Source organism: Tachyglossus aculeatus, chromosome 1, assembly GCF_015852505.1.
Source record: "Tachyglossus aculeatus isolate mTacAcu1 chromosome 1, mTacAcu1.pri, whole genome shotgun sequence".
Taxonomy (NCBI): domain Eukaryota; kingdom Metazoa; phylum Chordata; class Mammalia; order Monotremata; family Tachyglossidae; genus Tachyglossus; species Tachyglossus aculeatus.
This window is the reverse complement of record NC_052066.1, coordinates 156,560,358-156,586,204: the sequence shown is the minus strand read 5'-3', so window position 1 is coordinate 156,586,204 and position 25,847 is coordinate 156,560,358. Positions and strand designations below refer to the sequence as shown.

Below are 25,847 nucleotides of genomic sequence, written 5' to 3'. Positions count from 1 at the left end.
GCGGAGTCGGGGTTTGAACCCATGACCTCTGACTCCAAAGCCCGTGCTCTTTCCACTGAGTGGATGAAAGTAATAATAATTATGGTACTTGTTAAGCACTTACTTTGTGCCAAGCACTGTTCTAAGCGCTAGGGTGGATACAAATTAATCAGTTTGGACACTGTCCCACACAGGGATCACACTCTTAATCCCCATTTTCCAGATGAGGTAACTGTGGCCCAGAGAAGTTAAGTGACTTGCCCCAGGTCACACTGCGGACAAGTGGCGGAGTCGGAATTAGAACCCATGACCTTATGACTCCCAGCCCTGTGCTCTATCCACTAAGCCACAGATAATAATGGCATTTATTTAGCACCTATTATGTGCAAAACACTGTTCTAAGCGCTGGGGAGGTTACAGGGTGATGAGGTTGTCCCACAGGGGGCTCACAGTCTTAATCTCCATTTTACGGATGAGCTAACTGAGGCCCAGAGAAGTTAAGTGACTTGCTCAAAGTCACACAGCTGACAAGTGGTGGAGCCGGGATTTGAGCCCATGACCTCCGACTCTAAAGCCCGTGCTCTTTCCATTGAGCCACACTTCATCTCAGATGGTAGTTTGGATGGAGAACTCTTGATTTAGAGCTGGTATCTAGCACCGGGGCTGTCTCTGCCTTCAGATTGGGTGGAGTGGAGATTGTGGGGGGCAAGTATGTGGGCTCAGGCCAGCCCGCACCTCCCCTCCCCGAAGTGCGCTACCTGAGAGCAGGGCAACCCTGACTTTTGTGGGGCTGGCTTCAGACCCTTGACAATGCTAAGGTAGTCACCCCCTCCTGCTTAACATGATGTCACCACGTTGTGATGTGTGCAATGTAATAATAGTAATTATTTTTATGGTATTTGTTAAGCGCTTACTATGTGCCGAGCACTGTTGTAAGCGCTGGTAATCAGGTTGTCCCACGTGGGGCTCAGTTTTAATCCCCATTTTACAGAAGAGGTACCTGAGGCACAGAGAAGTTAAGTGACTTGCCCAAGGTCATACAGCAGACAAGTGGCAGAGCCGGGATTAGAACCTATGTCCTCTGACTCCCAAACCCGTGCTCCTTCCACTGAGCCAAGCTGCTTCCATGCTGCTGCATGATGTAATATCATGCCAAAATCCCCTGAACTCCCAAGCCTAGGGCGTTCCTCCCTTATCTCTTGACACACTCCTCTCCTGGAAGCCTTCTTTTGACTCTTGGACATGCCAAATCGTGTCTCATCTCTGGTTCATTTTTGGGTTTTTTGTTTTTTTTTTGCAAGTGTTTCAGTGTTTGGGGCCCTTGACCACTGCCAAAAGAGGAGAAAGAGGATTCTGGTAGCCCTTGGGTGCAGGAGGATTTATTTTAGTCATTCCTCATGAGTTGGCTCATTTATTATTTATTGAGTGGCTACCAGGGGAGGAAATAAGAGACTTGATTCCCACTAGAAGAAGCTACCTTAATGCCTCATACTCTGCATTGCTGCAATGCTCTGCTCTTATCTCCCTTATCATCATCATCATCAGTTGTATTTATTGAGCGCTTACTGTGTGCAGTATTTGGGGCCCTTGACCACTGCCAAAAGAGGAGAAAGAGGATTCTGGTAGCTCACAGTCTAAAAGGGGGAGACAGAGAACAAAACCAAGCATACTAACAAAATAAAATAAATAGAATAGATATGTACAAGTAAAATAAATAAATAAATAGAGTAATAAATACGTACAAACATATATACATATATACAGGTGCTGTGGGGAAGGGAAGGAGGTAAGATGGGGGGGATGGAGAGGGAGACGAGGGGGAGAGGAAGGAAGGGGCTCAGTCTGGGAAGGCCTCCTGGAGGAGGCGAGCTCTCAGTAGGGCCTTGAAGGGAGGAAGAGAGCTTCCCTTATCCCTGGAGGGAAGCACTTCTCCACACTGGGAAGGGAGTGGAAATTTATACCACAGAAAATATAAAACAGACTTAATCATTCTCTGCAAAATACCAGAAATGCTTGGATTATCCAGGCCAGTCTCAGTTATTTTTATGGTATTTAATAAGTGCTATGTGACATGCATTGTACTAAAGGCTAGGGTTAAGAAGCATGGCCTAGTGAAGAGATTTTGGGCCTGGGAGATGGAAGATCGGGAGTCTAATCCCAGCTCTGCCAATTGCTTGCTGTGTAGTCTTGGGAAAGTCACTTAACTTCTCCATGCCTTAGTTTCTTCAACCATAAAATGGGGATTAAATCCTACTCCCTGCTATATAGACTGTGAACCCCATGTGGGGCAGGGACTGTTTCCACCTGGTTAACTTGTATCTACCCTAGTGCTTAGAACAGTGTTTGGCATATAATCACAACAAGTGCCATAATTATTATTAATTTAATCAGGTTGGACACAGCACATGTCTATATGAAGCTCATAGTATTAATCCATATAGATTCCCCTTTGACAGATGAGGTGACGGAGGCACAGAGAAGTTACTTGCTCAGGGTCACACAGCAGACAAGTGGCGGAGCTGGGATTGGAACCCAGGTGCTCCTGATGTCCAGGCCTATGCGCTATCCACTAGTCCATGCTGCTTCTCAGTTTGAGATATCCCAGGTTTAGACTGTGAGCCCATTGTATCTTGTGTCTTCTCCAGTGCTTAGTGTAGTGTTTGGTGCTTAGAGCTTAACAAATATCATCATCATCATCATCAATCGTATTTATTGAGCACTTACTATGTGCAGAGCACTGTACTAAGCGCTTGGGAAGTACAAATTGGCAACATATAGAGACAGTCCCTACCCAACAGTGGGCTCACAGTCTAAAATATCAGAATAATGATTGATAACACTACTACTTATAATAATAAAAATAAGGCTCAGCTAGTGAATTGTTACAGTATGTTTAATCATGAACTCTATTGCAGTGAATTTTAAGAAAGTGGCTTCCCCAGCCATGCCTAGGTCAGAGGTGGTTTAGAGCAGGCAGCGGCAGCAGTAGGAGGCGTGTTCATATTTATCAAATGCCCACTTGGACTGGACAAAGTGTTTAATAATAATTGTGGTATTTGTTAAGCACTTACTATATACCAGGCACTATACTAAGCTCTGGGGCAGAGACGAGCTAATCAGGTTGGACACAGTCCATGACCCACATGGGGCTCGCAGTCTTAATCCTCATTTTACAGAAGAGGGAACTGAGTCCCAGAGAAGTGATTTGCCCAAGGGCACCCAACAGACAAGTGGCAGAGCCAGGATAAGAATCCATGACCTTCTGACTCCCAGGCTGGGGCTTTATCAACTAGGCCACTCTGTTTCTCACAGCGCTTGGGAAGTACGTACAAACCCGAGGTTTGTGGGCCACATAGAGCTCTTTTTCCCTTGTCATGTGACTCACTCCCATAGGCTTCATTATTTCCTATTTAGTTCTAGTCTTTCCAGCAATGGCACCCCGGACCTCAAGGTCCTGGGTTGCAGAGGGAGTCAGCACCTTGTCCCTCCCCTAGCCCCAGCTATCTCTGGATCTCCGTCGCTCATCACCTGTACCACCCCCTAGAATGACTGGTCACTGTTCTGGCCAGACGAGTTCTTTTTATCCAGGTCTTCTCTTGGCCATGCTTTGATTTGGGGTTGCATCTCTTGGGCTCCTGAGATTGAGTCACCCCTGGGTAAGGCAATCCACCCTGAGGCCCAACCTAGATTGGATAGGATTTCCAGGGGTTGCTTAGACAATGTCACCACGTTCAGCATTTGGGAGGATAAGGGATCTTCTGAACCAGAACATTGCTCCGTTTCTATGAAAATAATAATAAGTGCTTAGTACATTGCTTTGCACACAGTAAGTGCTCAATAAATATGATTGAATGAATAATAATAATGGCATTTATTAAGTGCTTACTATGTGCAAAGCACTGTTCTAAGTGCTGGATAATGATGGTATTTGATAAGCGCTCACTTCGTGCCCAGCACTGTTCTGAATGCTGGAGGAGATGCAAGGTGATCAGGTCATCCCACGTGGGGCTCACAGTCTTCCTCCCCATTTTACAGATGAGGGAACTGAGGCCCAGAGAAGTGAAGGGGCTTAATAATTAAGCACTTACTATGTGCAAAGCACTGTTCTAAGCGCTGGGGGAGGAATAATAATAATAGTATTTAAGGGCTTACTATTTCATCTGTTTTAAAGCATTCAATCACCTTGCCCTCTCCTACATCACCTCACTGCTCTACTACAACCCAGCCCACACACTTGGCTCCTCTTAATGTCATCCTACTCACTGTAGCTCAATCTCGTCTATCTCACCACCACCCTCTCACCCACATCCTGACTCTGGCCTGAACACCCTCCCTCTTCATATCTGACAGACCATTACTCTCCCCACCTTCAGAGCCTTATTGAAGGCACATCTATTCTAAGAGGCTTTCCCTTACTATCCCCTCATTTCCTTTTTTCCCCACTGCTTTACCCTCATTTGCTCCCTTTATTCACCCTTCCCTCAACCCCGCAGCACTTAGGTACATATCCCTAATTAATTTACTGATAGTAATAGCTGTCTCCCCTTCTAGAATGTGAGCTCATTGTGGGCAGGGAATGTGTCTACCAACTGTTATATTGTACTCTCCCAAGTCCTTAGTACAGTGCTCTGCACACAGTAAGCTCTCAATAAATGCAATTAATTGATTGAGGCACTGTACTAAACTTTGGGGTAGATACAAACAGATCAAAAACAGTCCTTGTCCCAAATGGGGCTCACATCGAGTGGCTTCCGGAGAGGGAGAACAGGTTGTGAATTCCCATTTTACAGATGAGGAAATGGAGGCACTGAGAAGTTAAGTGGCAGGCAGGTGGAGCACGCAGAATTAGCACTCAGAGTCTCTGACTCCCAGGCTTGTGATTTTTTTCTCCTCCCCTACTATGACCCCAGTGTCAGGGGACCATCCTGTGTGCCAGAAATCTCATGGACTCCAAGCATACTTAACTGTTCAAATCAGAATAAGAGTTTCTAGGAGTTATTATCAAAGGATCACAATTTTGTAATCTGACACTACTCACCCTCAGCTCTTATGCTTGCTGAGCAGGAAAACTCATATATGTCTTGCCAGATTGAGATCAATCGTATTGAGTGCTTACTGTGTGCAGAGCATTGAACAATATAACAGTTTAGATTTCCTGCCCACAAAGAACCAAGTCTAGAGGGGGAGACAGATATTAATATAAATGATGTAAGTGCTGTGGATGGGGCTGTACTTTATTTGTATGGTAATTGTTAAGCACTTACTTTGTTCCAGGCAATGTATTGAACACAATCCCTGTCCTACATAGGGTTCACAGTCTTAATCCCCACTTGCAGATGAGATAGCTGAGGCACAGAGAAGAGTGACTTGCCCAAGGTCACAAAGCAAACAAGTGGCAGGGCTGGGATTAGAACCCAGGCCCTCTGTCTCCCAGGCCCATGCTCTTGCCACTAGGCCACACTGCTCCTCTAAAGCAGGTGATTTTTTATGTTCAACCTACTTCTGGCTCTACAGTATTTTTCTGGGGGGGGGGGGGGGGGGGGGGGTGTGTGTGTGTGTGTGTGTGTGTGTGTGTGTGTGTGTGTGTGTGTGTGTGTGTGTGTGTGTGTGTGTGTGTGTGTGTGTGTGTGTGTGTGTGTGTGTGTATGTGTGTCCCCACACTGCTCTTCTATAGCAGGTGATTTTTTATGTTCAATCTACTTGCTCTACAGTATTTTTCTGCTCGGGGGTGGGGGGGGGGTGGGGTGTGTGTGGTGTCTGTGTGTGTGTGTGTGTGTGTTTGTGTGTATAAGAGAGGCAGACAGGCAATGAGAGGGGCTGCTATTGGGTGGGAGACATTTACACCTCTACAATGTTAAGCACACTCCCAAACTTCACTTCACCCAGCAGTTTGATCTGTGACTCTGCCTAGATCATTCATTCATTCAATCATATTTATTGAGCACTTACAGTGTGCAGAGCACTGTACTAAGCGCTTGGGAAGTACAAATTGGCAACATATAGAGATGGTCCCTACCCAGTCTTATGAGGGTGATATTTTTACTTGTACATATCTATTCTATTTATTTTATCTTGTTAGTATGTTTGGTTTTGTTCTCTGTTTCCGTTTTAGACTGTGAGCCCACTGTTGGGTAGGGACTGTCTCTATATGTTGCCAACTTGTACTTCCCAAGCGCTTAGTACAGTGCTCTGCACAAAGTAAGTGCTCAATAAATATGATTGATTAAAACTATTGGAAGGAAAGTATATATGAAAATTCAAAAAGCCACAGAATTCAGCCACCCCCCACTAAGTCATGATTAGTTCCCAGTTTCTACTGGACCATCACATTTTTCCTCACCTCTTGATGACACTGTCAGAAAACACATAGGGCTGGATAAGTCACTGGACTGTCTGTCATGGAATTGCTAATAGCCTTATGGTTCAATTAATGTTCATCAGTCTATTGTTTTTAATTGAGCCTCTATTGTGTATAAAGCACTATATTAAGCCCTTGGGACCATATAGGGAGCTTGCTTTCTAACCAGGGAAACACACTGACATAATTTACAGGGAGAAGGATAAAAAGGGGATATGATTGTGAATTAAGTGCTTAAAGTTTGTAAGATATGTACATATGTGCTACAGGGGACCCTTATGAGTTCACAAGTGCTGAGGTGTCAGTGGCAGGAATAAAACCTGGGGAAGAGCAAAAATGATCAGGGAAGGCTTGTTGGAGGAGACATGAAGTCAGTGGGGGTTTGGAGATGGGGTGATCTATGCTCTGTGAGATTTGAAGAGGGAGGATGTCTATCTCACCCCCGACCTCTCGATCAAATCATCCATCTTCATATCCAACAGACCATCATTCTCCTTACCTTCAAAGCCTTATTACAAGCATATATCCCCAAGAGGCCTTCCCCACCTAAGCCTTCATTTCCTCTTCTCCCACTCCCTTTTATGTTGCCTTTGCACTTGGATTTATACACTTCATTCCCCCACCGTTGGTCCCCAGCACTTATGTACATATTCATAATTCATTTATATTAATGTCTGTCTTCTCCTCTAGACTATAGGCTCCTTGTGGTACTGTCTACCCACTTGATTATACCGTACTCTCCCAAGTGCTTAAGAAAGTGCTCTGCACACAATAGGCCCTCAAATACAATTGATTAATCAAATGATATTCCAGGCAGGGGGAAAGGTTGTAAGGGTTCATTGCAGAAAAGAACAAAACACTAGGAGTAAGCTAAATCAGGAGGAGTATAGAATATGAGCTGGGGGGTTAGTGTAAGAAGGGGCCAATTAACTGAGTGACTGGTAACAATCTGAAACACCTAACCCCTGCCTAACTGTGATGGGAAAGTTAGGTGGTAAAGAGGCTCTTGAGAGGTGAGACCAGGCGTTCAGTTTTGGACATCACAAAACTGAGGTGCCAGAGGGACATCCATACAGATAGATAGTAATGTCCTAGAGGCAGGAGAAGATGCACAATTGCAGAGAAGATGGGTGGCCAGTGAGGAAGATGTAGGAGTCACCCGCATGGAGATGGTAGTTGAAACTATGGAAGATGAGCTTCCCTAGGGAGCAAGTGAAGTGTGAGAAGAAGGAGACCTAGAACAGAGCCTTAAAAACAGTTAGAGGGTCATCTCTGCTATGGTCTCAGACTTGTATTGTCCCAGAAAGACTGAATGGATTCAGGGTCAAGAGTTTTCTGTTATCTAATTGATTCCTGAATTTGTGGGCCTCCTGCACATATTACGCACGTGTTTAGAACTTCCTCCTGAAAAACAAACTCACTCAGAAGCCAATAAAGAACACTGAACTGTGTGCTGTTCTTGTAGGGATTTTATTTGCATTTTGTTATGCAATATTTCAGCCATAAGAACACATTCTGATCATGGAAAAAAAAACCCAACATAGTCTTGGTTTTCTTCTGAAAACGAGCTATCCATTCCAATTTTACCAACATTCTGACAACTTGTTGAGCTTTAGCCCCAAACTCTAACCTCCCCACCTGAAACTGGTATGCAGGTGGCATCTGTAACCCTGCAGACAGGAAACAGCAACAAGTCCTTTCCTTAAAGCTCTTTGTCTCAAAGGAGAAAACAAACAGACACATTTCACTCAACGTGATGCTTTGCTCATCCAAATTCCAGTGGAGTGGGAGTAGGAAAAGAAGAGCATCAGCATATTACCAACACTTTGTGAAAAGCCTCAAAATGGTGACCTCCTGAATGGTCGGGTGGCATTCCCAGAAAGGGAATGAAAGCAGGTAGTGGTTACCCTCTTCTCTAGTTCAGTCCCTTGATTAGTATTATTTACAAGGAGAAGGCAATCGCTCTTGGGAGTGGCTGGAAAAGCAGCTTGTCAGTTGTAGCCGAGGCACACTTTGTCCATGGCCAGTTTCATTCTGAAAGAGAAGAAAGTTAGTCCCACCCCCTAGACTTTAAGTCCGTTGTTTATACTGCACTCTCCCAAGTGCTTAGTACAGTGCTCTGCACACAGGAAGCACTCAAATACGATTTACTGACTTGTCACCAAGAGGAAAAACTAAACACGTAGGTTCTGTCACTGAGCGGGTATTGTCTCTCTGTGTCATTTAGCTTCTACCTGCAAATGCTCCTGCGACCTTCTCCAGGAGGGTACGGTTATTGCTGCTATTCCTTCTAGCATGGCTTACTAATTTACCTGTCGATAGAATATCCTCCTTCGCAAAGATTGACAAATGCGTAGAGCTGTCTCAGAGCGTATTCGTACTGTAAGTAAAATGACAGAAAAAATGACAGAAAAAAGGTTAAATCCAGAATACCATCAGAACTGGGGTTGGAGAATGAATTCGGTTCAGGGGTTTGGGGCCTGGATTTCCATTCCATAACAAGGTGTAGAAAAAGTCTTTCTAGCAGAATCCTAAAGTTACCAATACCTTGATAGGGCTAATTTCCTGTGCTATCACAGTGTGACTTTCATTATGATGCTCCTAATTTAACTTTTAGATTTGTAGTAATAGTATTTATCAAGCACTTGCTATATGCAGATGCCTGCTACTAAGTGCCAGAAGACTACACATAGGTGAGAGTTGCGATCTTTATTCAGAGGGCTCACAATCTAAAAATTTAAATGGGGAGAAAGGATTGGAGAAAAACCAGCAGGGGTGATGAAACATTAAATCATGACACATACATACGAAGTAGGCTCAGTCTCGGCAGTGATAGAGAAGTCTGGGAACATATGGGAGCAGTTTTTTTTTTATCCCTGCCTGTGCATGCAAGGAGTGAGGACCCTCGGTTGCAGGAGGGAAGGCAGTGGTTACCATGGTGCTTTTCTTAGCGGGGATGGAGGAGTCCACAAGCGTGCAGGGACTGTAAGCTCATTATGGGCAAATAATGCGGCTGTTATTTCCATTGCTTTATAATAATAATTGTGGTATTTAAGTGCTTAAGTGTTCGGCACATAGCAATTCCTCAATAAATAACAGTGATTGATTGAGAAGCTTCTGTCTAAAAAAGCAAAACCTCCACACGCGCACCTTTGCCAGGCTTGATTCCCCAACTCGATGCAGACTTACCATGGGAGAGTGCCAGTTGAAGCAGTGGGTTTTGAAGTGAGTTACAGCTGCCTGGTAACATTCATGCTCTGTGATCATCTGTCTCTCTGAGAGAAGTTTCTCCGTGTGAGCGGCAGATGATGCCATTAATGACACAATTTTGTACACTGATGCCTGAATGTTATTTCTTGCCTGGAAAAAAAAAATTAAAGGTCACTTCTACTCCAAATCTCCGAGGTTCAGAAGTGAAGGTGGCACAGAGAAATTGACTGGTGGACTCCTGCTCATTTTTAGTCTTTCCCCCCCACCTCCCCGCAACATGGCCTATGAGCTGCCTAGAGTTTTGAAGACCCTAACAAATTCTGTGGTAGACAACTGAACCGCATTCACCACGATGTTCTCCGTAAAACTCAGATTTGAAGGTTCTTACCAAGTCTGGCCATGCTGATGTTCTGGAAACCTAATTTAGTAAACTGCAAGTGACATGCAGACTTGGGCAAAAAGCCGGAGGTGAGGGCCATGCTTAGCTGGTAACACCAAAAGATTAATGCTGCAACTTGCTCAAAAATCAGAATTGGGGGGCCACAGGTCAGATTAATTGGTCTGTCTTCCAAAAAGTCGGTGAAAGAGTAAGGCTATGTTGGAGCCAATATCTTTGTCCAGCTCTGGACATTACCTACATATACATTCAGCCTGATGAAGGAATTGGGGTTTTCCCTCCCCTACTGTTGAAAAGGGGCTGTTTGTGTACAATAAGGGGAGTAGCCCTCTGTTCTTTTCTATTTTGAATGGCCTTTAGGAGCTGCTTCTCCCACTCCAGGATCCAGGAGTCTCACGGATGGAGCTTGTAATGCACTGGGAGGAAAGGTCAGGGTCAAAATCCCAGGGTGACTAGTTTCCTACTTTCATTACTGTCCAGAGCAGGTATTCCCACAGGGCTCAGGCTGAGGTCAAAGCAACTGAAACCAGTCTTTTGGCTGCACTTTTACCTCTAGATAAGCCTTCATCTCGCCAACAATTTTCTTGGCTTTATTGATGTCATTGGTGGCCATCAACTTCCTTTTCATGATTGCCAGAGGGACATCAGGACTAGGAGTGAGATCCAGGTGGTCTACTGGTGGCAGAGTGATGGGGGAACTGGATTTCTTGTTTGCGCCCTGGAATTGCATCACTTTCATGGAAGAGAGAGTCTGCATAAGATAGAAATCAATTTAGCTTCTGTTGCTTCACCAGGCTGGGCCTTCAACCAAGACTAGCCCTTCCTGGAATAATGACCTACTGCTGACTACAGAAGGCACTAGGTCATGTGAGTTATATATGGCAAAGGTAAAGAATTACAGCTCTTAGACCAAGTGATTAACCCCCAAACTGTAACAAAAGTCAAAGATCAATGAGTTAAAATGCCTGAAATTTACCAATGATTAATTGAATTCCCAAAATATTTAATGAAATGTCTGCTTAGTGATCCATACTTTTGGGACAATGTACTTTGCTCCAGACAAGGTTCAAAACTACCCAAAACTTTAGATGCAGAATAAACTGTTTCTGCCAGGAGCACAGGAAAGAGTTTTGCTAATTAGCTTGAGGTTGCTGAGTACTTTTCATATTTACTGAGTGCTTACTGTATTCAGTGCACTGTACTGTGCGCTTGGCAAAGTACAATATAAGAGACATGCCTTGCCCACAACTAGCTTACAGTCTAGAGGGCTAGCTGGTAAATTCCTTATTTTCAAGGCTATGGAAAAGTCAATGTGGCAACTGAAAAATTACAGTACGGGATAGTTTTGTGGGTAGAGGGTGAGGTTGGAAGTTTCCGACTATGCCCTCATTTCCTCTTCCCCTACTCCTTTTTGTGTTGCCCTTGAGCTTGGATTTGCACCCTTTATTCACCCTTCCCTCAGCCCCACAGCACTTATGTACATATCCGTATTTTACTTATTTTTATTGTTTTTCTCCCCCTCTAGGCTGAAAGCTTGGTGTGGGCAGGGATTGTATCTACCCACTCTGTTATAGTGTGCTCTTCCAAGTGCTAATACAGTGCTCTTCCACTGTTCACTCCACTCATTCTTCATTCTTCTAAAACAGAGCTCTTTGCACGTCCTCCACCCTCCAAAAACCTCCAGTCATTGTCCATTCCTTGCCATGTCAGGCAGAAACTCCTGACCGTTGGCTTTAAAGGAGCCCAATCAGTCCTTTTCCCCCTTACTAATTCTTGCTTCTCTCCTATTATTACTCCATTCACATTCTTCGCTCCTCTCAAGTCAACCTCATCCCTGTGCCTCAAACTTGTCTCTCTGGCCTTCAGCCTCTTACCTTTCCCTCTGACTGGAACTCCCTCCCCCTTCACTTCCAGCACACCACTGCTCTCCCCCAAATCCAAGGCTCTGCTAAAATCACATCTCCTCTCTGAAGCCTCCAGTGCTTACTCTCACCTCCATATCCCATTTGTCCTCTAAATGCCACTTCCATACTTCCTCATGACCTAAGCACTTGGGCCCACCCCAACCAATCCCAGGAGCATTTATGTACACATCTTTATATTCTATTACTTCCCCACTATCTGTAATTTATTTGACTGGCTCTCCCGCTAGATTATAGACAGGGATTATGTCTACCAACTCTAGTGTACTCTCCAAAGCACTTAATACAGTGCTCTGCACAGAGTAAGCACTCAATCAACACCAAGGATTCATCATTATAAGCAACGTTTCTTTGCTTTATGACTGAGCTACTCCCTGCCCCATTCATGGTTCCCTATTGAAAATAAAATCCCAAAGGAAGATTGGAGATATTGAGGGTTAATGGGATACACGTCCTAAGTAAATACTCCTTAATACCCCTGATATTTTCCAACCAAAGCAGTTTGTCTCACTGAGAAAAGGTTTGACAGTCACAGTTTGGTCACCAGGAACGGACATGAGAAAAATGTAATCTCAAATTACTCACTTTGTTTCCATACTGCATAACGTGACTGGTATTGGTGTGGCTTTTAACTAGCTGGAATTGCTTGTGGAGAGATTCTTTAGTCAAATCCTCCTAAAAAAAATAAACAAGCGATTCATCATCAGTGTCTCCACACTCTTCTAAAATTACAAGTAGAATGTTTTCATTCCCTTGGAAGTGGAGGAAAAAATAACCAACTGGAATCTGATCAAAATATTCCCTGAAGAATTGGCCAACCTTTCAGGCAAAAGGGCAAAACTGCACATTAAACTACTCAAACTATTTTTGTAAAAATCCAAGCTAAGATAATGAATTTAACCACTTGTTCTATTTTTACCTGCCATATGAACCGGCCGCTTAAAGCCCTTTGGAGCCTCTAAGTGTTGTCCAGAGGGTTTGAGCAGCCTGGGATTTTGCAGAACTAAGAAGGCTGGTGCAATCCTGTCACTTAGAACTCAGTTTTGTGAGCCTCCCTCCCCTGGGTTCCTCATGACAGATTTCTCCCATCCCTGGGAAATTCCCCAAGTGTTCCACAAGTTAATTCCAGCCCCCACTTTCCCACAGAGGAAGCAGTGCGATGGTCAGAGTTTCATGACTTCCACACAGGAGTTTCCAATGACAATTTTGCTGCATTAATAGAATTGATCCTATTCTCTTCAAGAATTTACAAAAACAGCCTCACTTTCCACATGACTATGTACAGATTAGTAACCTAGAATAGTTCTGACTGCTTAGAACCATTGTATGCCACATTCTCCAACCCAGGAATAATCTCAGAATAATAACAATAATAATAATAACCATAAGGAAGCAGCATGGCCTAGTGGAAGGACCATGGGCCCGGGAGTCAGAAGGACCCTGATACTAAACCCGGCTCTGCCACTTGTTGCTGTGTGACCTTGGACAAGTCATTTCATTTATCTGTGCCTCAGTTATCTCATCTGTAAAATGAGGATGAAGACTGTGAGCTCCTTGCAGGACAGGGACTGTGTCCAACCTGATTAGCTTGTATCTACCCCATTGCTTAGAACAGTGCCTGATACACAGTAGGTACTTAACCAATACTATCATTATAATCATAATAATACTATTTCTTAAGTGCTTACTCTGTGCCAAGCACTGTACGAAACACTGGGACAGAAACAAGATGACCAGGTTGGATGCAGTCCCTGTCCCACCTGGGGCTCACAGTCTAAAGGGAAATTCATTCATTAATTCATTGTCATATTTATTGTGTTTACTGTGTACAACACACTGTACTAAGACCTTGAGAGAGTACAATACAGCAATAAACAGACACATTCCCTGCCAACAACGAGCTTACAGTCTTGAGAACAGGTGCTGAATCCCCATTTTGCAGATGAAGAAACCGAGGTCTAGAGAAGTGAAGTGACTTGCCCAAGGTCAAAGGGCAGGCAAGTGGAGGAGCCAAGATTAGAAGCCAGGTCCTCTGACTCCCACAAGGCCATGCTACTTCTCAAAATCAAATTCAAAGATTACAGGAGGAAATGGCTTCCAATTTCACCCTCCAGGGAATACCTTCCATTTGCAGGCAGCCCAGCTTCTGGGGTTTAAGAGGAGAAGATGATCAATTTCTTAACAGGGAGGTCAGAGGAAGTCTTAAAACAGTGCCCAGCCCAACACCTCGATACATCGGAACTCACCACATCTGAATCTTCCATCCAGTTGACACTGTACCAGTCTCCCAAGTAAGTTTGTCTATCTTCATCATAGTAACAGGCGTAGGAAGATTCGCTGGGGTTGGCAGCCGTAGTTGCATAAACTTGAAAGATAAATGGGGAAGATCTAGATTTATTATTTTTCATTAATAATGATAATAATAATGACAATGATGGTATTTTAGTGTTTACTCTTTTCTAAGTTCTGGGGTAGATACAAACTACTCAGGTTGGACACAGTCCCTGTCCCACATGGGGCTTAAAGTCTTAATCCCCATTTTACAGATAAGGTAACTGAGGCACAGAGGACTTGCCCAGGGTCACATGGCAGACAAGTGGTGGAGCCGGAATTACCACCCAGGGCCTTCTGACTCCTAGGCCAATGCTCTAGCCACTAGGCCATGCTGCTTTACGTAGCCTCTCCCCTACCCCCCTCCTCCCCCGCACCACCTCAATTTGGCTTCTTGACTACTCTTCACTTTTAACGCACTCTTTCCTCCCCCTGCAATATTTAACCCAAATTTTCCACTGTTTGAGAGGATGAAAGAGTTTATATTCACTCATGATTTATTTTCTATGAAAGGGGCTGCTCTAAAAAAATACATAAGTTCATGGGGCCTCTTCTCTAGAAGTCCCTGGACTTGACCACCATTATCAGCAAGTTTGATTGTTGTTCTGCTCCAAAAACAACAGATATTGAGTCGTTAAAGGGAGCTGTATTTCTTTTTTTTGGCAATGCCATTAACAGCAGGCAGGAATTATTACCACTCCCAGAATATCAAGCTACTTTTGCAGCCACTTGGTGCTGATTGGAGGTTTGATCCCTCTAGACTGTAATCTCGTTGTGGGCAGAGACTGTGTTTATTAATTCCATTACATTGTGCTCTCCCAAGCGCGAAGTACGGTGCTCTGCGTGCTCAGGCATGTGGTCAGGATGTCCGGCAAGGTTAGTAAGGCATTGGCGGCCTTGTCTGACCATGGCTCCACGCTGTCACTGACAGGGCAGTTGAATGACCTGGGTGACGAACAGGCCTGGCCTCCCAGGAACAGTAGGGGGGATCCCCCCTGTTCCCACAACTCCAACTGAACTTCCCAGGGCTGGAAGAACAGTTTCCAAAGCAACGGGCAGGGCTGTTGGTGCCAGGTGGGGGGGTCTATATAGGCAAGGGCCAGCCTGGCTAGGAGCCTAGCGCTAACCTGGGAACATATTCCAAATCCTGCTGGGGGATATCAATCCTTTATGCCTTCCCTACTTGAACCAATGCCACATCACTTTAATAGCAGACAAATCCAGACCCCCTCCTCTTTGTTAATCGGACTGGGAGGGTGTTTAATTACTTACCATTGATATTGTCAGGCAAATGGTTCATCATTGACCCAGATTCACAAGCTTCAATATAAAACACCATCTGAGGGGAAAAAAGTCAAACCACGTGAGCTCTGCAAATACTGACTCTCTTGCTGGAATCCTCTAGACTGTTGGCTCCTTGTATGGAAGGCGCATGTTTACCAATTCTGTTATCTTGTACTCTCCCAAGGACTTAACAGTAAATGCTCAACAAGCACTCACTATGTGCAAAGCACTGTGCTAACTACTCAGGTAGACATAAGATTATCCACCTCAGTGGAAAGAGCTTGGGCTTTGGAGTCAGAGGTCATGGGTTTGAATCCCAGCTCCGCCACATGTCTGCTCTGTGACCTTGGGCAAGTCTGAGCTTCTCTGAGCCTGTTACCTCATCTGTAAAATGGGCATTAAGACTGTGAGCCCCACGTGGGACAACCTGATCACCTTGTATTTCCCCCAGTGCTTAGAACAGTGCCTTGCACATAGTAAGCACTTAATAAATCCCATTATTATTATTATTACTATATGAGACACACGGGGTCCAATGTGTCTGATCCGTTCCATGTGGGATGTACAGCCTAAGAGGGAGAGCAAGCATTTGATCCTCATTTTACAGATGAGGACACTAAGGCACAGAGAAGAACAAGGTCACAGTTATCCAAGGTCACACTTGAAGAGCCTGCAAGTGCATCTGTTTATTAGCAGAAGTAAAACTACTAATAATAATTATGGTCTGTAAGTGCTTACTGTGCTCCTGGCACTGTTCTAAGCACCGGGGTGGATACGAGCAAGTTGGGTTGGACATAGTCCCTGTCCCACATAGGGCTCACAGTCTCAATCCCCACTGTACAGATGAGGTAACTGAGGCACAGAGTAGTGAAGTGAATTGCACAAGTGGTGGAGCCGGGACTAGGACACATGACCTTACGACTCTCAGGCTCATGATCCACTACACCATGATTCACCAAAACTTTATTCTTCCATATGAATATCACTTAACACAACAGCTTCTGTAGGAGCTGGGAAAGGAAGCAGGCCAGATTGTAAATTTTCAACTTCTTTGAATGACAGCTCTCAGTTAAACCTTTAAGCTTCCCAGAGCAGGAGTGAGAAAGAGGCAACTGGGTATAGGAACAAGACAGGTACATAGTCTATGGTCTTCAGTAGGCTCTGGGGACCCTGCTACCCCCTGCTAAAAGGCAACCACCGATCAGTCATCCTGCCTGTTCCCCCAGCCAGCCAGTATCCTCTTGCCCCCCTCACAGTGTCGGCCCCCAGCCCCTTACCTTTTTGTACTTTTTGTGTTCGTGCATATAACGAATGGTCTTGTTCAGGTCTTTCACGTGGAGCTGAAAGGAAAGGTGTTAACACTTTACCATTCAGCCCATCTGACACAAGGTTTCATCAATAGCCTATTGTCCAGAAATCACCACGTACAATTAGGTATTTACAAGTCTTGGAAAACAAGAATGTGGGGTCTGTGTGTTATTTGTCTGATGAACCTATGAGGAGAAACCTGGCCACCTATCCACACCGCCCACGCTGTTTCGGTTAAGGGCTCTAAATAGTGCCTGTGTTCAAAACCAACCCTCAACCCCGCCAGGCTTAGCAAGGACTATTACATGCGGACACAACACTCGGTTGCCACTTGAGACGATCACTTCCCCAGCCAGGATACGCTTCTGGCTGCACATCGGTAGCCACCAGTAAAGGTGGGTTTTTCCAACTAGCAGAAAACTGAAATCTCATCTAATCGCACCAGCTTAGCTTTGTACCCTGCAAATGGACCTCTTAAAATAATAAAATAAAAAGGGGGCAACACTCACATCCCCGTCAGGAAAAGCCAGCAGCCCAGGTGCTCCGTGGTCAGTGAAGTAAACAAACACGTGATCCTTGGGGCCACTGCCAAGAGAGATCAAATCTTGATCTAAGTATCTCAACTCTAGCACCACAAGAGGGAGTTTTGAAAAACAATTAGAAAAAGGATCACCGGGCCAAATTGGCGGTTGCCTTGGAAGCATTAAATCAGCCTATTTTAAAACGGTCTGTGCAGCAAACTCATTTACTGTTTTAAAACTACCTTACTGAAAAGTTCTCTCTGTTGGGAAAACCATGCAGTAGTCAGCTACATGATTAAAGAAAGAAAAAAACTAAAACAGTCACTTCCTCAAACTCAAGTGTCTCCCTTTGGAGCAAGTTGCAGTTTTGAATGAGAGTGTTGTTGCTATTTTCTAGTCTGTTTCAAAAGTCTGGTAGGGAGATGAATAGGACAGGTGGCCCTAGTTATGATGTTGCCTGTCAAGCCTGTTGTGGTTGTATAGGGAAACATAGTGAGTCACTGGGCTTAAATCCAAATAAGCCCCGAGTTTCACATGGGCTGGATGCTGGCCCCCCATGGTTGGCTTCACATTGAGGTCTCTCCCTTTGCCCCCAAGAGACCTTCCTCAGGATGAGGCAGGTGTTGAAACATTAAACTCCCCCTTTTAGACTGTGAGCCCACTGTTGGGTAGGGACTGTCTCTATATGTTGCCAATTTGTACTTCCCAAGCGCTTAGTACAGTGCTCTGCACATAGTGAGCGCTCAATAAATACGATTGATGATGATGATTAAACTGTGATCCCTATGTCAGAGACTGTGTTTAACCTGATTATCTTGTACCTTTTCTAGTGCTTAGAACAGTGCTTGACACATAGTAAGCACTTAACAACTACCATTAAAAACAACAACAAGAAAAACTTGTTTGGGACCAAAAACAGATCTTCTGGAGACTAAGGAAGTAGTGTGACTCAACTTTAGACGTGTCAGAGCTTATGAGTCCTAGGCCCAGCTGACCAAAAACGTATCTTCTGGAGACTAAAGAAATAGTGTGACTCAACTTTAGACGTGTCAGAGCATATGAGTCCTAGGCCCAGTTTAACGTGGTTTGTGACTAGCAACTTTTAACAGATTAAGAAGCAGCGTGGCCTAATTGGCTATAGCACAGGCCTGGGAGTCGGAAGAACCTGGGTTTTCTAATCCCAGCTCTGCCACTTGTCTACTGTGAGACCTTAGGCAAGTCCCTTAACTTCCCTGTGCCTCATCTGCCTCATCCGTAAAACGGGGATTAAGACTGACTGCCATGTGGAACATGGACTGAGTCCAATTTGATAAGCTTGTGCCTGCCCCAGTGCTTAGTACAGTGTCTGACCCACAGTAAGTGTAATTAAGAGAAGCAGCAATAGCCTAGTGGATAGAGTATAGGCCTAGGTGTCAGAAGGTCATGGATTCTAATCCCAGCTCCACCACTTGTCTGTTGTGTGACCTTGGGCCTCAGTTACCTCATGTATAAAATGGGGATTGGGGCTGCGAGCCCCTTATGGGACAGGGACTGTGTCCAAACTAATTTACTTGCATCCACCACAGCACTTAGTACAGTGCATTGTACATAAGAAGCACTTAAAAAATACCATAATAATCATCATCATTAATAACATACCATAAAAATGAATAGACTGCCTTTATGGGATTAAATTCCCTAAAAGCAAAATGGATAAGGTAGCTCCTGCCATCCACCTTTTGTAAGGTTTTCTGAACTGTAAAAATGTACTAAAGACAACTCCCTGTTTTGATGGTTTAGGTAATCCTACCCAGAGTCAGAGAGATGGATGAAATAATCTCATGAGGTCCCATCTCACCTGTTCTTATTGGGAAGAATTGTGGGAGTCCAGAAGAACAACTATTTTAATCATGGAACCAACAAGAATAATACAGTTGTTACATGTTCTACGCAAAATGGAGGCAAATAAAAAATTACCTTGTTTGGACTACGAAAAATGCATCTTTTCTGTAAACACAACGTTACCTTTTTAAGACTTTTCCAGATCCTTTGCCTTTCATCGCCTCAGCATCACCCTTCAGGACAGCGAGGAAATTTTCAGGGGTAACATTCTACAGGTCAAGAAAATAATAGAAAAAAGAAGCGGAGGTTAATGTGAATCAACCCTAACTCACAAGCAGACCCCAAAATCAGCTATCACAATGGAACTATTTGATATTTGTGAACCAGTGACCACGTCAGATGCACAGCTCTTAATTTTCTAAGGCATATTATTAAAATATAAAAAGGAAATGTTCACTCCAACAATGTTGGGAACCGTAAGGAATTTGGCCTGTAAGGAATGTGTCTCAGTTCACTATCTTTGTTCAAATGCTTATTTATTGCTGATCTGTTTCAAGGCAACAAGACATTCGACTATTTCCTACTGAACTTGTGTTCCCCAACCACTATATAGCCAAAAAGGGGACAGAAACACAAGTCCTATTAATTCTCTTCTTTCTCCAATATTTTTACTTACAACATTTGAAAGAGAGAGACGGTCAAGCCCAGAATGTTAAATTAAATTAGAATTTGTTCATTTAACCTTGCAAACAGTAAAAGTGAAGGGATTTCATGAAACTAAAGGCAACTTTCTTATGGCGTTTTTAGTTTTTCACAATATCTAATCTGCTTTGAATCTCACACTTTGGTTCACTGAAACAACCAGTAAGTGATCATTAAATGCAGCCCTTCTGGTTTCACCAGGCACCTAGGAAGTTGATAGTTTGATAATACAACACTTATTTGCTAAAAATCTCATCTAGAAACCATTCCTGCAAAAATTACATATTGGCACAAAGGACCCTAAATACTATCCATGGGTAGCCACCATGAAATCAAAGTAAAAAAGCTGTAAACTGCTATTTAGCAAAGTTGAAACATCTGAACATTTCTCCTATACTTCCCCACTACTACCAAAGTTGGGCTTCTTGTTCAGATCAGATCCCATTACACATTCTCTGAGAAGTCAGATAAAGTACGGGGCTTGTTTTTGATTCTGTTAGGAGGAAATGGTTCTGTTACCAAAGCGAAACGGAACACATGCTTGGCAAGACTACCTAAAATGACACCGGCTGTGTTCTACTTTACCTCTTGGGTATAATCTTTTGGGACTCCTTTGTACACATCAGTACCATTCGGTCTATTGATGACTACACCTTTGGTGGGATTACTGGAAATCAAGGAAAAGAATGTGTGGTTAGAATTACGCATGCCACTGAGAAACACCCAAAACACAGGTTTTAATCCCAGCTCTGCCGTTTGCCGGCTGTGTGACCTTGGGCAAGTCACTTCACATTCCTGTGCCACAGTTTCCTCACCTGTAAAATGGGGATTCGCTACCTGTTCTCCCTCCTACTTATAATGTGAGCTCCATGTGGGATAGGGATGACCTGATTAACTTGTATCCACCCCAGGGCTTAGTACAGAGCTTGGCACAAAGTAAACGCTTAACAAATGCAACAGATATTACTATAACTAATTTGTTTAGGACCCATTTGCCTCATTCTGAATTACTCTATCCTCCCCGTTTAGCGCAGGTTTTCTTTCAAGGACCAGCATGGATCTTCAGCTACTAAAAGCTGCAGGAGGCTATCCATGGTCCCAGCACAAAATGCTTTGGATGGTTAAGATCTCAGTGAAGCAAGACTTCAGGCCTCCAGCCAACCAAATGACTTCACATGTCTGTTGTTGCTGTAGTGTGTTCCAAGTGCTTAGTACAGTGCTTTGCACACAATAAGCGCTCAATAAATATGTCTGAATCAAGGCATCACTTTCTCCCAAATGAACCAAGGTGAGAAAACAGTAGCTACACTTAGGGTTGTGAATCCTGAGAACCAGAATCTTTCAATTTTTTTCCCCCGAGTTCTGAGATGCTCTGATTTGCAACTGGAGGCTCCTGAGAGGCTCCAACTTACTTCTCATCATTCGCAATGTCATCGTACATCATGACTATGATCTGTTCGTCAGGAATCCCATTTCGGTGAACGATCTGGTAAGCGTGGCACACATCTGCCTGGAAAACATGATCATTTCTTTAACTTCCTCCTTGGTTCTGAATAACATCCCAGTTTGTTTTGCAATTTCAATGGTAATTGAAAATACTCTGGACCTCAGAGAAACTTCTCTAAACGATTTCCTATTTTAAAGGACACGCATTACAAGCTACAACATTTACAGAGCGTACAACCACAAAACTCTCCATATCTTTACCTCTTTAGATTTCTACCTGATTTTAAGAATGCCATCTTTAAACTCATTCAGAGACTCAAAGCTCGTTGTGGTCAGGGAATATGTCTACCAACTCTGGTTCATTGTTATACTGTACTCTCTCAAGCGCACAGTACAGTGCTCTGCACATCGTAAGCACTCAATAAATGTGACTGATTGATTAATCAGAAGCAAGAACTCCATGTAAAGTCAGTTCTCTGATAAGGGGTTTTATTTTTGAAGACTCTTGCATTAAGGAAAACTCCCTTTGAAGTCTGCAAGCCATGCGGGCCGCCATTAACGTGTAGAACTGTGTTTTCTGATACTGCATCGTGTTCTTTCCCATGAGCCACGCATTATCAGAAGAATATTCCTTAATCCTACTTTCACATTCTAGCCAAAACACATAGCAAAAACATACTTTCTAGGAAAACATTCATAGGCTTTGTGCAAAAAGAATAAAACTCAATGTATGCTTACTTTGTGGGGAAAAAAAATACCTTTCTGGTCTTTTAATTTGAAAAAAGAAGGATTTTGAAACAATTTACTTTGGGAAGAGTTGTGGCCTAGTGAAAAGGGCGCAGTCCTGCGAGTCAGAGGACCAGGATTCTAATCTCGGCTCAGCCATTTGTCCGCTGTGTGACTTCAGGCAAGTCACTTAACTGCTCTAGGCCTCAGTTTCCTCATCTGTAAAATGGGGATTAAATCCTACTCCCTCCTACTTAAGACTAAGAGCTCCATGTGGGACAGGGACCGTGAACAACCTGATTATCTTGTATCTACCCCAGTGCTTAGTATAGTACTTGGAACATATCACTTAGTATATACCATAAATATTATTAGTTATATGTGTTGCATCCATGAGATTCAGAAGTCATTTGTGAACCAGAAGCAAATTACCTCATTTCTAATCTTGAGTCATACTACACTTTTACAGTTTGACAGTCTCCTTTACTTGAAAAATTGAATGAATGAATTCTTGTTCCTGGGCAGTAGCTTGGTTCCTGGACAGCAGTCTTACATAAATGCCGGTGGTGAGCCTAAAAGTTCCTCTACAACTTCCCCGGCTTTTCTAACTCAAACAGGAAAAGAGGTTGCTACATAGACCTCATTTACTTAGAAAGGGTTTGCAAGGGGATTTCTGGAACTTCATGTAACTTTTACAAAATCATCAAACCAGAAGATGGCTATTCCCTCCACATCCTGGACAGAATTGGGCAAAAAGCTTCACCAGTGTCAACTCAAGCATGGTATGATCATCACCATAGTGCTTAGGTAACAGGGTTTGTAAACACAGATCAAAGTGCCAGGGGATGTTGAGTGTGTTTAGGCAGCATGGATAGAGCATGGGCCTGAAGTCAGAAGGAGCTGGATTCTAATCCCACTATGCCACTTGTCTATGTAACTTTCGGCAAATCACTTCTCTGTGCCTCAGTTACTTCATCTGTCAAATGGGGATTAAGACTGTGAGCCCCATGTGGGACAGGGACTGTGTCCAATCCAATTTATTTGTGTCTATCCCAGAGCTCATTTCAGTGTCTGGCACATAGTAAGTGCTTAACAAATACCACAATTATTATTATTCTACACTTAGGGAGTGGCAGAAGTTGGGGGGCGGGGTGGGTGGGTGGGTGTGCGTATATATATATATATATATATATATATATATATATATTTCTGAAACTACATCTCCTCCAGCAGGGCTTTTCTGACTAATCTCACACCCTTCTTGCTAATTATATACATATACATAATATGTATATAATATACACACACACACATATATATATATATATAATATGTATAATATGTATATAATTAGCAAGAAAGATTTGAGATTAGTCAGAAAAGCCCTCCTGGACGAGATGTAATTTCAGAAAGGATTGGCAAAATGGGGAGAGTTCTGGGCTATTGGATTTGAAGGAGGGAGTTGTTCTTGAAGGAAACAGGGAAAGGATGATATAAGATGGTTGCCAGCTAGAGAGACAAGAATGAGGCACGGTGAGGAGTGTAGAATATGAACAGGGTGTAGAGGGAGAAGACAGTGGCTGGGAAGCAGACTGGCCTGGTGGGAAGAGTACACTCCTGGGAGTCAGGAGACCTGAGTTCTGATCCCGACTCTGCCACTTGTCTGCTACGTTATCCTCAGCAAGTCATCTAACTTTTCTGTGCCTCAGTTACCTCATCTATAAAAAGGGGATTAAGATTGGGAGCCCCATTATGGCACATAGGCTGTGTTCAATCTGATTAGTCTGTGCTTAATACAGTGTCTGATGTAGTAAGCCCTAAACAAATACCATAAAAACTACAAATAAGTAGGAGGAAGAAAGCTATTGGAGTGTCTTAAAGACAACAGTCAGGAGTTTCTGCATGATGAAGAGAAATAGGTAGCTACTCGAGGTTTCTAAGGAGCAGGATGATGTGTGCAGAATGATGTTTTCGAAAAATGATGCAGACAGCAGAGTGACCTACAGATTGGAGAGGGGAAGGATGGAAGGCACGGCCATCAGAACAGGATTAACTGTTAGAAGCCAATCTGCTTTTCTTGAAAGTCTCTTTCTACGCTTCCCCTGAAGTCTCTGAATATCTGTGTTCACTTAAAGTGTCCATCTTGTTTTAGATGTTGAGGAATTCACCTGCAGAAAAAGCTATACAGTAACCATAGATATTCTTGCTTCAGCACAGCTAAGGAATCAGAGTGTGTTTGTGTGTACTTTTTTTTTTTTTGGCACATCACTGGGTCCTAAATGACCACCTTTTCCAAATTTTCTATGCAAACCCAAAGTACAAAGATTAAGCTAAGATTTCTCTTATACAAAACTATTTTTTAAAAATACTAAACATCTTTAATGTTAATTATGACTATTTCTAAATGATGACATATACTGTTTTTTTACAAAATCAGAGCCAATCCACATACTCCAGTGTCCTAGAGCTCAGCAGTAATTTGAGGAAACTTTAATCTTGGAGTGTATTCTGAAAAATGTACATATAATTCAAATTTTATTCTAAGAGAGTCGCATCAAGCATCCAGGGATATTTTCTGAAAAGAGATGTTGAATATTGGTTATTACCTAGCAAGAACAAGGTTGTGAAGAATAACAACCATAATGAAACGCACTTTAAAGCCAATGAAAACTATTCATAGTCGACACTACTGAAACTGTTTCCTATAAAGGACTGTTCATACAATGCCATACAAGGAAAGCCTACACAAGCCGCTGTTCTGAATCCAAAAGCCAATGATGAATGAAGAATGGTCGAATTTTACCAGAAATATCCACAGGGTTTATTGAGCATCTGCTTTGCACAGAGTGCTGAACTAAATGCTTGAGAGCTCTCCCAACTCCTTTGAAAACCTACCCCCACCACCAGTGCCTCCAACCTCACCCATTCGCACCTTGCCCCCTCCCTTTTTTCCTCCCTGACCAAGTTCAACTGTTCATTTTCCAAAGTCTTCTTTCCCACTGCTTTCAAACATGAAAAAGAAAAAAAAAACCCCAAAAAACCAACTCTCCTCACCCCACGGCTCCCTCCAGTTGTCGTCCCATCTCCTTCCTATCATTTCTCTCCAAACTCCTTGATTGAGCCATCTACACCTTCTGCCTCCACTTCTCTCCTATATCTCCTCCACTCCACAGAAACTGCCTTCTCTGAAGGTCACTACTGACTTCCTTTTTACCAAATCCAACACCCTCTATTACATCCTAATTCTCCCCAAAGTCTCAGATTCCTTCAGCACTGTGGACCAACTCCTTCTCCCGGAATTATTACCTAAATTTGGCTTCACTGATGCTCTACTGTCTTGGTTCTCCTATTTCTCTGGACACTCCTTCTCAGTCTTTTTCCACAGATTCCTCCTTTGCCTCCCACCCTCTACCTGTGCGAGTCCCTCAAATCTCAGTTCTGGGTACTCCTTCTATTTTCCATCTACACCCACTCCCTTGGAGAATTCATTTGTTCCCAAAGCATCAACTACCATCTCTTGCAGATGATTCCCAAATCTTCCCCTCTAGCCCTGACCTCTCTCCATCACTGCAGTCTTCCATTTGCTCCTGGCTTCGGGACATCTCTACTTTGATATAGCACCAACACCTCCAACTTAATAGGCCCAAAACAGAATTCCTTATTTTTCCACCCAAACCTTGTCCTCCCACTGTCTTTCCCATCACTGTACACAACACCATTATCCTCTGTCTCACAAGCCCATAACCTTGGCATTATCCTCAACTCATCTCTTTCATTTAACCACATATTCAATCTGTCACCAAATCCTGTCAGTTCTACTCCATGACATAGCTAAAATCCAC

General features: G+C 43.5%; 1 protein-coding gene across 3 annotated transcripts in view; it reads right to left on the bottom strand.

The window, feature by feature from the left end:
- Positions 1-7,788: 7,788 nt before the first annotated feature.
- Positions 7,789-25,847, bottom strand: part of LGMN (legumain) — a 37,249-nt gene continuing 19,190 nt past the window's right edge. For all 3 annotated transcript variants that reach the window (XM_038772813.1, XM_038772644.1, XM_038772731.1), the window contains 12 exons: positions 21,246-21,343; positions 20,419-20,500; positions 19,315-19,400; positions 17,299-17,374; positions 16,759-16,821; positions 15,470-15,536; positions 14,113-14,231; positions 12,452-12,541; positions 10,495-10,695; positions 9,527-9,697; positions 8,650-8,717; positions 7,789-8,371 (listed from right to left, as the gene is read on the bottom strand). In XM_038772813.1, the coding sequence (XP_038628741.1) occupies positions 8,329-8,371; positions 8,650-8,717; positions 9,527-9,697; positions 10,495-10,695; positions 12,452-12,541; positions 14,113-14,231; positions 15,470-15,536; positions 16,759-16,821; positions 17,299-17,374; positions 19,315-19,400; positions 20,419-20,500; positions 21,246-21,343 (1,164 nt within the window). In that variant the 3' untranslated portion in view covers positions 7,789-8,328. The remainder of the gene's footprint in view (positions 8,372-8,649; positions 8,718-9,526; positions 9,698-10,494; positions 10,696-12,451; positions 12,542-14,112; positions 14,232-15,469; positions 15,537-16,758; positions 16,822-17,298; positions 17,375-19,314; positions 19,401-20,418; positions 20,501-21,245; positions 21,344-25,847) is intronic.